This window comes from Sphaerodactylus townsendi, linkage group LG04 (genome assembly GCF_021028975.2).
Source record: "Sphaerodactylus townsendi isolate TG3544 linkage group LG04, MPM_Stown_v2.3, whole genome shotgun sequence".
In the NCBI taxonomy this organism is placed as follows: Eukaryota; Metazoa; Chordata; class Lepidosauria; order Squamata; family Sphaerodactylidae; genus Sphaerodactylus; species Sphaerodactylus townsendi.
Genome location: NC_059428.1, coordinates 39,606,100 through 39,622,185, shown reverse-complemented (window position 1 = coordinate 39,622,185; position 16,086 = coordinate 39,606,100). Strand labels below are relative to the sequence as shown.

Genomic DNA, 16,086 nt, shown 5'->3' with positions numbered 1-16,086 from the left:
TTGTGCAACTTTTTGCCAGGACACGTTTACATTCTGGATTGGATTGGATTGGTGGGGAATTTCTGGCGACTGAGCTAGTTTTCAGATTCCCGCCTTAGCGGTGACGCGAATGCTCCCAGCCAATCATAATGCGCCGAGCAATGCACGATGCGCTCGCATTTTTTTCTTTAAGTTTCGTTTTCGTCTCACTCGGCTCCTCCTGTTCCTCTGATTCGGTCATACGTTTACCAGTCTAACGATAAAACGAGAACTCAAGAGAACGGGAGCACTTGGATTCCCCTGCTCTTTCTACTAACATTAACACTTTTCTCCCCCCACACACACATTTTTGCTTGCTTCTTGCGCGCTTTTCTGCATTTCTGGCCCTTGAAAGCATTTATCAGGAAGCAGGTGTTGGATGGCATTTGCCTTTGTGAGATGGCTTGAATGACAGATTGGACTCTTCACGCCAAGGAAAAAGGGAAATATTGCATATAAGAAATAGCACTTGCCTGAACATCTGGTTCAGTGTGGCCATCAAAGAGCATCGGTCCCTTTTGTCAGCAGTCTGTGGTGGCAGTGTGCAGTTTGCAGAGACAGACACCTCTGTAGCTGCTGGCCCATTCTGAACCATGTATTGCATATGCTATCAGACATACAGAAGCAGGGTGGCAAACCACCCTCAATGCACTATGACAGGGAGTAGACTACACTGCTGCTGTGCAGCCGAGCATTGCTAATTGCTATTTAGATATAACCAATTTTTAAAAAAATCGGCACCTTTTCATCCAGGTTCCAACATTCTCACTGCAGCATGTTTCTAGTGAAGACGTCTAGGCCTGCCCCTTGGGGAGGTGCCTGTCATCAGGGGTGCAATTGTTCAGCTTGCAGTGTCAAAAATTCAGAGCATCTTTAGAAGACCCTTCTGATGATACCACCCAGGGTTGGTGAAGTCTGGTTCATGGGGGCCACAGTTATGGACCTTCAAATGTGTAGCCCCCATTTCCTATTATCTCCCTTTGGAAACAAGGGGGGATGGGGCACTCCCTTTGGGAGTCCATAGCTTTGGACCCCCTGGACCAAACTTCACAAAACCTGGATGGTATCAGTGGGAGACCCTTCTGATGTTACCACCCAGGGTTGGTGAAGTTTAGTTCATGGGGGCCACAGTTATGGACCCTCAAATGTGTAGTCCCATCTCCTATTAGCTCCTGAGAAAACGATAGCCAATCAGGAGGCAGGAGTATCGTTTTTTCATTGTCACGTCATGACGTGATAACATGTTGGAAAGTATCAACCCCAACACGGCACGACAGCCAATCAGGACAGCCCTGGCAATCCAATCCCGCGGTAGTGGGGAATTTCCATTTTCTGGGATCAGAGACAGGACCAGATGCCTTCAATTGAAAGTGGCTCAAGTGAGGTCAAAGAAATCGCGATGATTTACTTTTCAAACTTGCATTAATCTACATCTAATTTACAGTGGGAAATCAACCACAGTGGGAAATCGAGCATAGACTGACCCTGGGTCAGTCGCACACTCTCAGCCTAACCTACTTCACAGGACTTCTGTGAGGATAAAATGGAGGACATGTGACTGATGTAAGCTGCTTTGAGTACTTATTGTGGAGGAAGTATTATGAAACAATATTTACATGAAGTAAATAAATAATAATCACCGCTGATGATAAGGAGAGGCGAAGCAAGGGGAAACCAGGCCCAGGGCATGCGCGCACCCTGCACCCCTGACACAGCGTCACCCGCTTCTGCCCCGACCCAAAACACCCCACTATGCCCCCTTGATGGCCTGGCCACGCCTCCATCGCTGCTCTGCCCAGGGCGCCACACCCCACCATCCTCACCCAATGGACACTATGCCACTGGGCTATAGCTGATTGGTTGCTGGTAAGAAGAAGAAAAAGAAGCAGGGAAAGATGAGAATATGGGACTGACAGTGCGAGAGAAAAAGGAATAGTGGTTGGAGGGGGGGATACAGGAAAAAGTGAGTTGCCCCCCACAAGTCTTTGCAGATTCTCCCCCATGCAACAGTGCCATAGTTTTTCCAAGAAGAAGGGAAGGGAAAAAGAGAAAGCTGACATCATAAAAGTGGGGGAGGAAAGAGAAAGAAACAGTAAAAGAGAAAAGGCTATCTAGGACTTCAGGAAAGAAAATGAAGAAATGGTGGGTGATGGGGACAATGAGATTTCCCACCCACACATCCTTACAGGTCCCCTACTTGTTTAAAATAATGAGAAATCATGACCAAGATTTGGTAGGAAGGGTATGAATGTAGCAGACGCCACTCAGTTTAGAAGAACTGCAATGTGTTTCTTACATTCTCAGAGGTTAATGAAAAAGAAAACAATCTGACAGTTATTCTTTCGTATCAAAATAACAACTATTGTTCAGTTTTGTATCAAGATCCAGAAGCTTTATACCAATGAAGTAGAATATGCAGGGGTTAGAGTGCTAGACTAGGATCTGGAAGACCAAGACTGAGACCAAGAGTCACTCACTGTTGGCCTACCCAACCTCCCAGGGTTGTTGTTGTGAGAATCAAATGAAAGAAGGGAGAACTGAACACATGCATAGAGAATATACCCATTAATAGTTGATTCACAATACACCTGACAGTATTTAGCATCATTGCCATATAAGACAGCAAGGCGCAAAGGCACTGTGCCTCCAAGTATCAGCAGCTCGGGGGCAACAACAGGAAAAAGGTCTTGCGTTCATGCCCTGCTTGTGGTTTCCTGGAGGCATCTGGTTAATAGCCATGGAAAACATCCTGCACTCAGATGGAGCCAACACACCTCTTCTTATGGTTTTAAACCAAATTATCTTTGAGTACAAAGTTTCTGATTCCAAGTTAGTGATCCAACAAATCTGCTCAAATAAATATTAGTTTCTCTCCCCTCTGCTTGCAAATACCAAGGGCGTGAGGAAGTGAAATCACAGGATACACAACAGTTATTTCACCTACAGCCACTTCTAGAGATGCCAGCTGATTCATTTTCTTCTCAGCATTCATTCTCATGTGTTCAGGAATTTTGTAGTTAGTAGCCATCTTCAGTTTGAAGTCCCCCATGTTCTCTTGGGCCTCTTTGATATTCTGCACATCCATGGGATCCTCATAGTCATCACTGGGTCTGCTTTTGTACCTGCCAATTATCAATTAAAAATATCGCCTATGGTTGCAAGAAATAAATTCCACTTACCCTGTTTCCCTGAATATAAGACAGTGTCTTATATTAATTTTTGCTCCCAAAGATGCGCTATGTCTTATTTTCAGGGAATGTCTTATTTTTCTGTGTTCTGTTCGTCAGGCATGCTTCCAAACAAAAACTTTGCTGTGTCTTACTTTCGGGGGATGTCTTATATTTCGCACTTCAGCAAAACCTTTACTATGTCTTATTTTTCGGGGATGTCTTATATTCGGGGAAACAGGGTAGCTTGTGTATTTTTCCAAAGCAGCAGGAAGTATTCTAACTGCCCAGCTCTCTTAACTGGAGCCAAGTCATGATGTTTGGTGCCTGAGGAACCAAAATACAAATGGCAATGATCATTCACTCTGTCTGGCTAGCTGGCAGATTAAGCAAAAGGTACCTGCCATGCTGCAGGGGTGAATGGCCCTCACGGCAAGATTTCTTTTATGGACATATTTCCTCGAGCCCTGCTTTCACTTTCCATTGTCTCTGCAACACCACTTCAAGCGCAACTTTAATTTGCTTCATGGCCAGAACAGGGCAGATTTGCTAGTGGGTACAGCTTTGCCCTGGACATTTTCCATCCGCTCATGGCCAGCTTACCTAGCTTCACCTTTCCCAATCCCTTGCACTGCCATCCACACCTTCCCTCTCACACACCCCCTTCCATGTTGCCGGCTCCTTCCTGCTTCCTACTCTTTCTGTCAGCACCTTTAGATAGGCAGCAAGTGGAAGTCAAAGAAAAGAAGCTTAACCATACGGCCTCAGCCAAAATGTGTGCACTCCAAATTCTCTTACTGAGATCTCAATATAAGAATAACAGGGAGTGCTTGGTCCTGCCATACACCAAATTTTCTGTGCACTCAGCCCCCTTTCTTTTCCAGGGATGGTGTGAATCTCCCCTAAAGCACTACAGGAGTGGCAGGGAGTGGATGTGAGGGTAGATCTAATGCAGGGATATCAAAATAACAAGCCTCTCTCTCCTCCTTTGGCAGCAGCAGGAATTATGTGTAGACATGGGGAGAGAGAATATCAGTTCTAAAACTTGGCCCCCTTCTTCAGCAGAGAGTGGTCCAGGGAACTGATTTACCTCTTTCATTTGGGGGATTATTTTTGGAGAGGGGCTACAATATTGATATAAGTGCAATAACAGCAATATCAATATAACAGCAATTTAAAGGGCTTTAACAAAGCCAGCAATCTTGGGAGTTAAGAGAATTAAGAAAAGCTGCTGAGGTCCACAGTAGCAGTGGAGTGCCTCCTCGTGTATCAACAGAGAAACACAAGGAGACATCATTATGACTACATTGGGCAGCAAAGAGCCCTGAGGTAAGAATTCCATGCATAATGGACCTCTGTGTCTCTCTGATGCTCTCTCTCTCACAGAGATAGAAAAACTGCCATAGAGCACCACCTGTTGGGAAGCTTTCCAATGTAAGCCCTATATAAAGAAATGGGACAATTTAGTGAGGCCTGTGTAGGGCAACATCCTGGTAGGCAGTGCCTATAGTTTAAACAGTGCCCCAAATGAACTGTCTGAAGCAGCAGCCTCCCAATCCCTCATGTTATGACCACTTCTTCTCCAACCACAGCACATAGATAAACAAATCTCTAGTTGTCTGATGCAGCTTAATAGGAGCATATAAAGTATAAACAGTGTTTAAGAGTAATAAATCTCTTTCTGAGGGTGGGAGAACTTTGTGGCTATGATATAGTAAAATCTCAGAACTGAAAAGTGTGGAAACGCTTGCAAACGTTGGTGCCCACTTAAAAATGTATGCATTTATTATTTTATCCTCTTAAAATATTTATGCATTTATTTGTTGACACTCCTTTCTTTCCCATGAAACTCACAATGCTTTTACCTGGCACTGCCAGTGATTGACAGTCCAAACATTAGCTAAACGATTGTATCCCTCACTTCACATTGCTATAGGATTAAGTACTCCCTAGACCAAACACTGGGCCCCATTCACTGACCTATCTTTGAAACACAGGGAACTGTGTCTGTATGAATGTTCAAAAGAGATTGGCTTGCTCTGAAAAGAATGTGCAACATACGTCTCAAGGTTAAAAGCCTTAGCACCTCTATCCAAAGCTGGGACTCAAACCCACAACAATAGCTGTATGTGGTTTTTCTCCTCGTTACACGTGACCTGCTGTGCCCTTTCTTTCTGCGCAAATATGACTGCCGTTTGTATATTGCCAATAAAAAATAACAATAGAGCCAGAAAAGAAAATGATCTTTTTCCGGATTCAAGACTCACAGGTCATCCCACTCCTTCTTCCTCTGCTGAATCTTAGCTTTGGCTTTGTCGGCTTTTTCAATAGTTTTCCTAAGCTTTTCCATTCGATTTTCAACAATTCGGCTGGTTATTTTATGGGCATGGGACCTTCTCCTCAGCCTTTCTGTGTCTGCTTCTTCCTCAGCAACGGCAGCAGTCTGTGATAATGCTGCTTCTGCATAAACATTAGGGGAAAAGGTAGGTATCTAACATTTTTCGAAAGGATTTCTTGTCATTTACAGCTATCAAGAAAGATGGCCATCTCTGAATCAACCAACCTGGCAATTTAAACAACAGCATGTGCCCATGTCTCAAATTTAAAGCAATAACTTGTTTTCTGGTGTGGCAACCCAATTTGAAGAGCCAGGAGAAGTTCCATATTACAACCCTTCTTCTGTTGCCTAGCCAAGATGAAAAGCTTGAGATTGTACCTTTGCATTTCAAAGCAATCTGACTTAACTGCTCTCAGCGATATCAAATGGGAAGGGGGAGTCTTACTCCTTGTTAAGAATAATGATTTGGATCTTAATTGGCTTAAACTGGTCAGGGGATTAGTGGTCCGGTTTCCTATGAAATGAGCCTATAAGCATATATTAGCCAATCATAGTAAAAGTGGGCTGATGTTTCTCTATAAAGATTATCATTATGGTGGCAACAGTACAAATTCATGGGGCAGCTGTCAGGAGATGCACAACTTGGCCAGTACATCAGTACAGCCCCAGAAGACAAAAACTAAATTTTCATGGCTACTGTCACGTTTAACCCTTTCAGGGGCACTTACTCAGGTCTCTCTGGCTTTCTTTCTTTTGGTCTGCTTCTTTTCCTTTCCATTCATATTTGCTTGCTCTTCTTCTCACCACCTGAGTTTGCTTCTTGACTTTGTACAAGTTTTCTGAAATTGACAGAAGCCTGAATGTGACGATTTGATGGCTGCTTCTCATGGCCCGGACAACTATTTTGTCATACTCCACATTGTTCCGGAAGCTAAAGAAACAAAAAGACTGCCACTTAAAAGTTGGGCTTTTTATAGCTCATCCAGGTTTGCACACTGTCTGGATGGGAATCAAACTAGCATAAGACTCTGAAGTAGAGAAAAGGGTTCAGTGTGCACTTGTTTCATTTTTCTATGGGGCTCTCCCCTAAAAGCAAGGAATAATCACCTTGCTCGTGCACTTTCAATAGTCATCACACATACTCCCTTACTCACATCCTGTGGTCATAGTGTTTTGCATGGCAAACAGTCCTACATCACAGCTGAGTGGTTGCTTCCCTCTTCTTGAGGCTACTACTAGGTGATAAGGTCAAACAAACTCTCTTCATTAACAGACCATATCCTTTACCTAAAGTGTCCTAATCACTGTTACTGTTCAATCTCATCACTTCAGTATCTCCTCAGACACCCAACCTGTGGAGGCCATTTTGTGGAGATTACTCTGTCGTCCAGTCTATCCTCACACTGAGGAATGATTGCCTGTCATGGGAATCTGTGGTCTAAAATGGAGTTTGATGGTTAGTTTTATTGGCTGAAGTTCGCCAAGATTGACCATTCCTATCTGAGTTCTGGGGCAGGCTTGCCCACTAGGGCAAATGGGTGCAATGCCTCTACAAATGCAGGTACCTCCTCTTTCCTGACACCTACTACTCCAAGGGGCAAAATTGTCAGCCTTCTCCTTAACTGTTCTCTCTCTACTAGGACTGACATGCAGTCTCATGTCGCTATCATCCCCTGAAAAATACAAGAGAGGAGAAAAGGAACACTCTCTGTGGGAGGAGGTAATATTTGTCTATGAAGGAACACTAGAGAAGGATTAATCTAGGAGAAGGTAGACAGATTGAGTCCATGGATTCTTATGGACTCCATGGACCACTCTGGGACACAATGGCTTCACACTAGTCAATGGGGTAACGTGTTGGTGCCTGGAATAGGTATGATCTAGGATAGACTAACTGGACAGTTGTTGCCTTTGTATTCTTCACAGGGACAAACCCCTTTCTGCTTGGGGATGGTAGCCCCAGACTCTGCCAAGGGAGAGAACAAAGGCAGGAACCCACCCATCAGAAGAGCTGCTACTGAGACAAGGAGCATGAGCACCAGCCACGGCAGCGCACAGGAACTGAGCCCAAAGCTCCTCATAGAGATGTCTGAAGTGAGAGGCTGGTGACATCATCAGCCAGCATCGCAGAATCAGTACTGGCTAAGAATAGGTACCAGCTGAACCAGAAGCCATCCAGCCCAGGAACAGAAGCTGCAGCCCATCTCACCCAAGGACAATGGTCTGGTAATGGCTCAGGTGAGTCCAGTGCAGGGTGGAGTAGACACCCACCCTAGCTCCATATTGGCATTGCACTCCTCAACTCCTCTGCTGAAAATGACAACTGTGTATCAAAAGAAAGAAGAAGAGAAAGACTATAGGCCAAATTACATAATGCTGCCACCTCAGACCAATGGCACAAATAGTTCATTTATACCCATAAAAAATAAAATGTGGACTTTCTGCTCACAATAATTTATAATATTATGATAGTCACCCTCAAAAGGAAGAGATACAGGACATCTTCAAGGGAGTGCAAATATTGGAACCCTGAGAGCAATTCATTAATTACAACTCTTAAAAAACAAAATGGGGCTAGGGATAACCCTTTCTTGGGACCTTCCTTCCTCTGCCAACCCACCTCCAAAAAAACTAAATACCTGGTCAATCAAGTTGTGCTGGAAGGATGAGACGATGGGAGTGATGTAGGCATTACTGAAAAGAAATTCAGTTAGCAGCCCATGGAGGAAGAGGATGCATTTCCTGCTCATCCACTCCTGTACCATATAAGAATCTGTCCAGTTTACCCAACTAACAAATGGCAAGCAAACACAACTACTATAGTTCTGCCTTGTACGTGCCTTTTAAGTTGAATGGAAAATGAAAGAAATGCCAGAAACAACCTGTGGAAAGCTTCCCAATGGCAAGAACAACTTTTTCATTCCCTTGATAACAATAATTTAGCCAATGCACGATCTCCGTCAGAGAATGAAGGACATAAGGCAAAAAATATAGTCCCTACCGATTCTGTAGCTTTTGTAGCCCAATGCGATGTTTTTCCTGTTCCCAGGCCAATTCCTTCATCACCATCCGGATGCTTTGTGCTGTCCTTCTGTTCATTTCTGCCCGAATCCTGCTGTCCATTTCAAATTGCTGCACATTGGAAACATAACCTTGAGTTTGGTTGTTTCTTTATAAGACTTCTAGCTTTCTTTTCAGCTACACTCTTGACTCCTAAAATATGGCAGGTCAGGGTAGTTTACAAATATTATTGATATCAATCACCATCCCCAACTATTAGCAAGCAATCTGCCTGAAAAAGGAACAGACAGACAGCAGTCATCATAATATTTTTCAGCAGGAATAAAACTTGAACTTTAACGGAAACAGTGGGGTTGCTTTTAAAGGCTGAAGTCAACATAGTGATGAAGAACAGAACTTTAATCTTACATTCTGAGCATTTTATGCTTAACATTTGGTATTTTTACATTTACAGTCCATTTTTTTCTGTTTTATATAGGTTGCAAACTACTGAGAGTTTTATATAGGTTGAAATAGATTATCAGCCCCATTCTATCTAGGCCCCTTGTAGGCACAGAGGAGGGTGGGTTTTTTTGTTGCCATCTGTTACAGCATTGCTTCTTTTATGGTATTTTATTCTGAGTATGGTTTTATTCTAGTTTTTACTGTATGTATTTTTAGACTTTTGTTGTTTTACTCTGTTGTTCACCGTCCTGAGCCCTTCGAGGGAGGGCGGTGTATAAGTTTAAAAAATAAATAAATTCATAAAAATAAAAAAACTCCTGGGAGTTTTATATAGGTTGCAAACTACTAGGAATTCTTAGGAAAGAAACCCAAATAATATACCTATGATGCTTGGGAGAGCCACGCTTATCTCACCCCAACCCAGGGTTCTTTCCCCTCCAATGACTCCAGGCCAGCTGAGTTCTCAAAGGTTTATTGAAAAACAAAAATAAAAGAAATAAAACATTAATGCAGTTACAGAGATAGCTCAGCTGAATACATTCTTAGGTTCTGTTTGGACCTCCTGCCAAGAGGTGCTTCTCTTAGCTTAGTTCATGGTAGAATCACCTGGTCTTTGTTCTTTACTGTCCAAGAAAACTTCCCTCCTTGCCATGCGGTCCCCAAAGTCTTTGAAGTGCCTTATTTGGGCATCTTCCTGTCCTAGGTAAATTTCCATAGCTTTTGTAGTTTCCCCATCCAATCAAAGACCCTTTTAACATGTAGGTGTGATGCTGCTAGTGTGCATCACAGTACCCATTTAAAAACACTGGACAAACCAAGGTCTTAACCCCCCCAGAAAAAGGAGAAAATCCCAGGCATACTGCTCTGTCCAGTTGCATGTGCTTTGGCAGATCCTTGTTCATCTGGAGCAGATCTTGGAATTCATTCCTCAGAACTATCAGTTCTTGTCTCTTCAGATATTTCTTCGTTTCGGCTTCCTTAATTATCATATCGTGCTCCATTTTTTGCTTGGCATTTTCAATACTGGAAATGTCAGAAAACAATCAAAACAATCACATTTTTGGAACTGAAATGATGCCCCAAACTGTATCCAGTTTTATAATCTGAGAAAAATTATGGTTCAGAATCAGCCCTAATCTAGTTAGAATCAGAACTTGTAACAGTCACCAGACTCTAGGTTTCTTTCAGGGCAAGGGAAGTGGGTATGTCTGATTTTGTAGATTCGTTATGTAAAGCAAGGATCTGTTTGGTACATTTATTTGAAATCCTGAGCAAAGGAAGAATGAAGGAGAAAATTTAAGGGCTGGCCATTAAAAAAAATACAAATGTTTAAACTAACTTCCCTTTAAAACATAGGTCTTTTGTTTTTTACTTGCAGACCCAAGTGAGGGTCAACCATCTTCAGATCATGAGAGCTAACATCTTGAAGGGGAAAGCACCCTGCACTTTAAAAATAAATAAAAAACCCAAACATTTCATATAGAGAGCAGGAAGAGACAGAGAGAATGAACGAACGAACGAACAAATGAATCGCCTAGAGCCCTTTGGGGATGAGACGGTCTACAAAATCTAATACATAAATAAAGATTTAAAAAGGAAGGTCTAGTCCCAGCAAAGTTGATTTCCCAGCCAAATGCAGTAAAAGTCAAATGCAGTGCCTACAAATAGGGACCTACCTCTGGCTCACAGGTGGGAACCCCTCACTGAACAAGCTTACATTACAACATTCAACATACCTGGGGTTCTGAAATGGCAGAGTAGGTATGAACCCCTCTAAGAAGTGGAAGAAAAGTTTTGGTTTTTGTACAAGACCAGTTAATGGCCAGGGGAAAGAGATACATTTCCAAATCTTTGGCATTTGATTAAGTTTAATAATAATCTAATAAATGCCTGTCTTTGTAGTTCAGAGGCTTATGCTCATTGTTTCTGGCAGGCAACAGGTCTGATCTGGAGTTACAGAAAGGAGTTTAACTCCCATGGCAGCAACAGAAAGGTATGATTAAACGGGCAAAGTTATACCAAAAAAGTTCTTATATTTAGTTAAAAACACTGTGACAGGCACTACCACATAATTTTTAAAGATTTCAAATATCCTTAAACGTTGAAGAAAGTATTCACCTTGCTGCATACAGTGAATTCTTTGTTCTACATTATCTAGCAGGTGGAGAGGTAAATCTGGTTCCTTAATATTCAGGTGAAAACCCAAAAGTGAAAAGTAAGAGTTGAATGATATATGTAGTCACAAGACTTGCCACTAGCTACAATGGGTTGGGAGGTGAGGTACCTCAGTCTCAAAGAGGTCCTCCAGCAGAAATCACTGTTGACCACCAAGGATCCAGAATCCAAACTATTTGTCTCATGTTCAGCCATCTTACCTGTAAGCACTAGGTTCTTCAATATCATCTGCTGCTTTCTGTTTATCAAGATCTTTCTGTGGGAGAATAAAATTAAAACAGTTGATGCTAAAATCAGTGATCATAGGGCTGCTTCCAACTTATCCCAGTGATGCCTCCTCTCTTTTTTAGATGGAGGCTCTGAGGAAGCCTGATCCACAGACTTAAAGGAACCTTATTCCAACCCTTTGCCAGCTGAAATGGAGACCACTGATAGAGAACCGATCCTCTTTGTCCCTTCTTCCCCTAGTGGTAAAGGGACAGGGAAAGCGTTTAAAGAGCAGCCTTCAGGTGGGATGCCCTAACCTACCATGCCTTGGTAGAAAGTTGGGAACAATGTTTACAAGCAGCAGAAACATGTGCCTCTCTGATGCACAGAAGACAATCCTTATGTCTGTCCAATTTCAATATTTTCATTTCACAGGAGGAACATTTCATGAAGAGAGCTGGTCCTTTCGATGACTCCATTCCCCAAAGCAAAAAAATTATCGCAGAAACAGTACTAAAAACCAACAGAAGTTTACAAGTACATCCTTCAATCATGGAGGTAAAAGAAGAACTGAGGGATGAGTGCCTCCCACTTTCTCAGATGCAACCATGAGGCAGGAAAATTCCCACCTTCAACTCCAATACATGCTTGTTAGGCATCTCCATGGCTGGCCTGTGCAGGCAGAGTCCCAATGTGGGAATGCACAGACATATCACAAAGATGAAATATGGGTTAAGTTGGGAGTCACAGCTGAATATTTCTCAACTGGACTCTTAAATATGAATGTGGCCTTTAAAATAATGTCTTCCTGTCTTATTCTTACCCTTGGAGAGGGCACCTTAGCCTTCATCACTTTCTGAACTTCTTCAGCAGAAAGCATATTGTAAGCAAAGATGTTGCCATCTGCACCACAGGTCACTAGAAACCGATCATCAAAACTTGAGAAGATTCCTTGAATGTGTCCATAGTCATTGTCATGCATGTTGGAGGACCAATATCCAACCATATTGTCCACTGACAGATCTTTGTTATGGAGAGGGTAGATACGTACTGCTCCATCTTCCATTCCACAGAACATGAGTAAACCAGTGGAGCTGTACACATAAACAGAATAAAAACAGCTGGAGATTATTACTGTCTGTCTCCACAATGCTCAAAGAAATTGACCTCTACATCTTCTTAGATTGATGATTAAGAACTGAACAGGAAATATAGGTGAGAGGTTTTATGAATTTTCTACATCTCATAATTTTTACATTTCTTCACAGGATCGAAACCCCAAGTATATGAGCTCACTGCTATCTTCTCCAGTAATTGTATTTGACACATCTGTTATCATTGGTCAGTTGCAACCAACCACAATAGATGGCTCACTGCTGACCAAAGCCAATGCTGATGCTGTCACTGTACCTCTTAACTCACTCAGGCTGCAATCCTAAGGATATTTTCCTGGCAGTAAGCCCCACTGAATAACACAGGAATTACTATAAAGTAAATTGGCTTAATTTTGCTCTCCTTCACTCCATTGAATTCTAAGTCCCATTTCAAATACTGGTCACCCTGTGTCTTTTCTGACTTTCATACCAAAAGCAACTTCTCAAAAAGACAAGCAGTCAAATGGATGGGAGCAAGGAGGATGAAGAGCTATTACTACCTCTCCTCCTCAAACATATATTATACAAGGCCATGAAACTGATATCTAGCCATCTCAGCTCTTCAACAGCCACCCTCATACATGTATGTTTGAGGAAAGGGAAGGTCCCATCAGGTGTGCAGGTGAGGGGAGATCTACTCCAAAGCTCTCCAAAATATGAAGCCAGCCTTACCAGTCTTGAGTGGATGAAGTTCATTTGAATCATGCAGTAATCCAAATGGTTGGGTCCTTTTGTCCCAAGTATGAAAGGGTGAAATCTATCATCTGACCTTTTATGCTTATTAAGGTATTATATTCCACAATCCAAATAATTCCAAGGGAGCTTACTAACCCAATAAAACAATTAAAAGTTTAGAAAAATTTAACAGCTGGGTATTTTATGATCTGGTCAGAATTCAGAACTGGTATAATGTGTTATACTTTTTTTAAAGCCCTAAAGTTTACAGTTCAAATAAGTTTAGTGTACTTTGGCCTCAACACTTGACACAACATTTCTCCAAAGTGTTGCTTATAAGGGAGGAGAGAATAATGCCAACCAGGCAATATCAAGTGTCAGTTCCTGCAAATATATGCTGACCTACACAATGAAGCTATCTCATACTTACACTAAACACCCAGCCTTGCAGAAAACCCTACCATCAGATCAACAGCCATGCTGCAAAAGGTGTATTACCAAAAAGAGATCCGTCGAATAGGGTTTTCTTCTGTGTCTTCCATAGGAATGAAGTCAAAGGGTTCATCTTGCCGATGACCCAGTTCTTTGTCTTGCTGCATTGGAGAAAATGCGCAATGATACAGATATCCAGAGTCATAGCCTCCCTGAAAGAAAGATTGATCCCACAAAGAGGCATTAAGAGGAGTAATTTTGTTTCCATGTTTCCATGTCTGGTTCACTATTTATTTGTTTTTCATTTCTTTCTTCTCCTCTTCAACTCATTACAGTTTTCAAAAATCCAGACTAAGCCCTTTTTCTACAGAACGTTTCCAACAAACATTGACACCAGACATCACATAATACACTTTTCATTCCATCCATAGCAGCCATACCATTCAAAGTCCCTGGATTTTAGCATGGCACCGATGGTCATTTTCATACTTAAATTCTGACTGCACAGAAAGTTACTACTTCCTGTCTCCAGATGCATTTAAGAGGGACACACCAACTGAATGAAAAGATGAAGGCAAGCATTTATTGATCTCTGCAAAACAATTTGAAAGATCTTGGGGACCCAGCCAATCATTACTTTTTGTCTTCTAGAATTTTTTTTCATTTAAATTTTAATCTGTTATTCAAAATTGGCACAAAGAGTGCCATTCAAAATTGATATCGGAAGGGATAATATTACCAGATTACAAAAATATCGCTTAATTCCTTCCATATAGCATTTAGGATGACTGATTCTTAGCATGGTGAAAAAAAATCTGAAAAATGGCTGAAAGGTTTAAATCTGGAAAGAACAGCGCCACCACTGTTTTCTGAGCTGCTTCATCTACATTGTGAATTTGCCCCCCAAACAAGAATTGAGAATATTGAGTGAGAGGGTGTTAATCCAAGGGGATGTGAAAGATGGAAGGGGGAACAAGGTATGGGCAATGAAGAGCACCTGTCAAAGGAATATGTGGGGTGGAGGTAACATGAACCTGGGAGTCAGAGAGTGTCAGAAAGATTGAAATATTGAGTGAGAGGGTGTTAATCCAAGGGGATGTGAAAGATGGAAGGGGGAACAAGGTATGGGCAATGAAGAGCACCGGTCAAAGGAATATGTGGGGTGGAAGTAACATGAACCTGGGAGTCAGAGAGTGTCAGAAAGATTGAAAAGAAAGAGAAAGTGGAACAGAGGTAAGGGCAGCCCGGCAGGAGCATGGGTTGAGGCAGTTGAAGAATAACAGAATGAGAGAGGAGTTACAGCAAGGTAAAACTAACATAGACAGTAGAAAGAAAATTTAGAGGGAAGTAGAGGTGGATAAGGAGGACTGTGAAATAGGAAGTTTGAAAAGGAGTGTGAGGAGATGGGAAGGATCCAAGAAAACAGGATTCATTGGGAGATAGGGAACAAGAAGGGTGGGGATTAGAGAGGCAAATCCAGAAAAGTGTGGTAGACTATCACAAGAGTTTTTGAGCGACTTACATGACGTTATTAGGGGGAACATAGGAGAGGAAGAGGGGATGGTGAAAGGAGGCATGTTTAAAGGGAGGGGAAAGACAAAGCAGAGGAGATGGAGGAAAGGAAAATAGAAGAAAAGAAAGTAAAAGAAAACAAAAGGGGAACAAAAGGGGAACAAAAGGGGAACAGCACTCTAGAGCAAGTGAAAAAGGATTATTTTCAATGTCATCATCTCCATAATTTGAACCCAACATTAAGGCATACTTACAGGGCCGATTTAAAAAGAACAGTAAGCTAAAAACAATTTGGAACATCTCATTTGGGTTCACACCAGAGGCTTAGGCTGATTCCGCATGGGTCAAAAACAACAGTGTGAAAATGGTGTGAAAATGGTGTAAAAGGGTTTTAAAAGGTATAAAAGGGTTTATACTGTTTTCACACCGTTTTCACACTGCTGTTTTTGGCCCATGCGGAATCAGCCTTAGAGAGGGGAAATGGCACCCAGAGCAAAACCTGCCCAAACATTCCTCTGCGCCCTGCCCCCTACGCCCCATTTACCCCTCCACCGGTGAGGCCCAGCAGCAGGAGGCAGTTGGCGTGGTTGCGGTGGTGCCTCAGGAGCAGCAAGTCCTTGTGGTGGCGGACCAGTCACAACGAGCATGGTAGAGGCCAGGAGGCGGGTGGGGCTGTGCGCGAGGAGGAAAGGCAGTGTGCCAGGCCTCTGACTGTCTTCCACTTCTCCCTCATGGACAGCCCAGAGGAGGCTAACTCCTGCCCCCCAGCTCAGCCCCCTCAGCCGCCTCCACACCCTCACCCACCATGCCCAAGTACTTGTGGAAGCGGGCAGGTGGTTACCAGAGGGGCTCAGCTGGGTGGCAGAAGTCGACCTTCTCCAGGCTGTCCATGAGTGAGATGAGGCCTGGCGCACTACCTTTCCTCCTCGCGCATGGCTTCACC

The 16,086-nt window shown here is 42.7% G+C and overlaps 1 protein-coding gene across 1 annotated transcript in view; it reads right to left on the bottom strand.

Annotated features, from left to right (window-relative positions):
* The window catches only part of CFAP44 (cilia and flagella associated protein 44), a 62,371-nt gene that overhangs the window by 21,067 nt on the left and 25,218 nt on the right, over window positions 1-16,086 (bottom strand). Inside the window, exons 18-25 of the mRNA XM_048492416.1 lie at window positions 13,698-13,843; window positions 12,194-12,464; window positions 11,364-11,419; window positions 9,849-10,011; window positions 8,525-8,655; window positions 6,252-6,454; window positions 5,453-5,645; window positions 2,963-3,140 (exon numbers count right to left, since the gene is read on the bottom strand). Coding sequence (XP_048348373.1) covers window positions 2,963-3,140; window positions 5,453-5,645; window positions 6,252-6,454; window positions 8,525-8,655; window positions 9,849-10,011; window positions 11,364-11,419; window positions 12,194-12,464; window positions 13,698-13,843 — 1,341 coding nt within the window. The remainder of the gene's footprint in view (window positions 1-2,962; window positions 3,141-5,452; window positions 5,646-6,251; window positions 6,455-8,524; window positions 8,656-9,848; window positions 10,012-11,363; window positions 11,420-12,193; window positions 12,465-13,697; window positions 13,844-16,086) is intronic.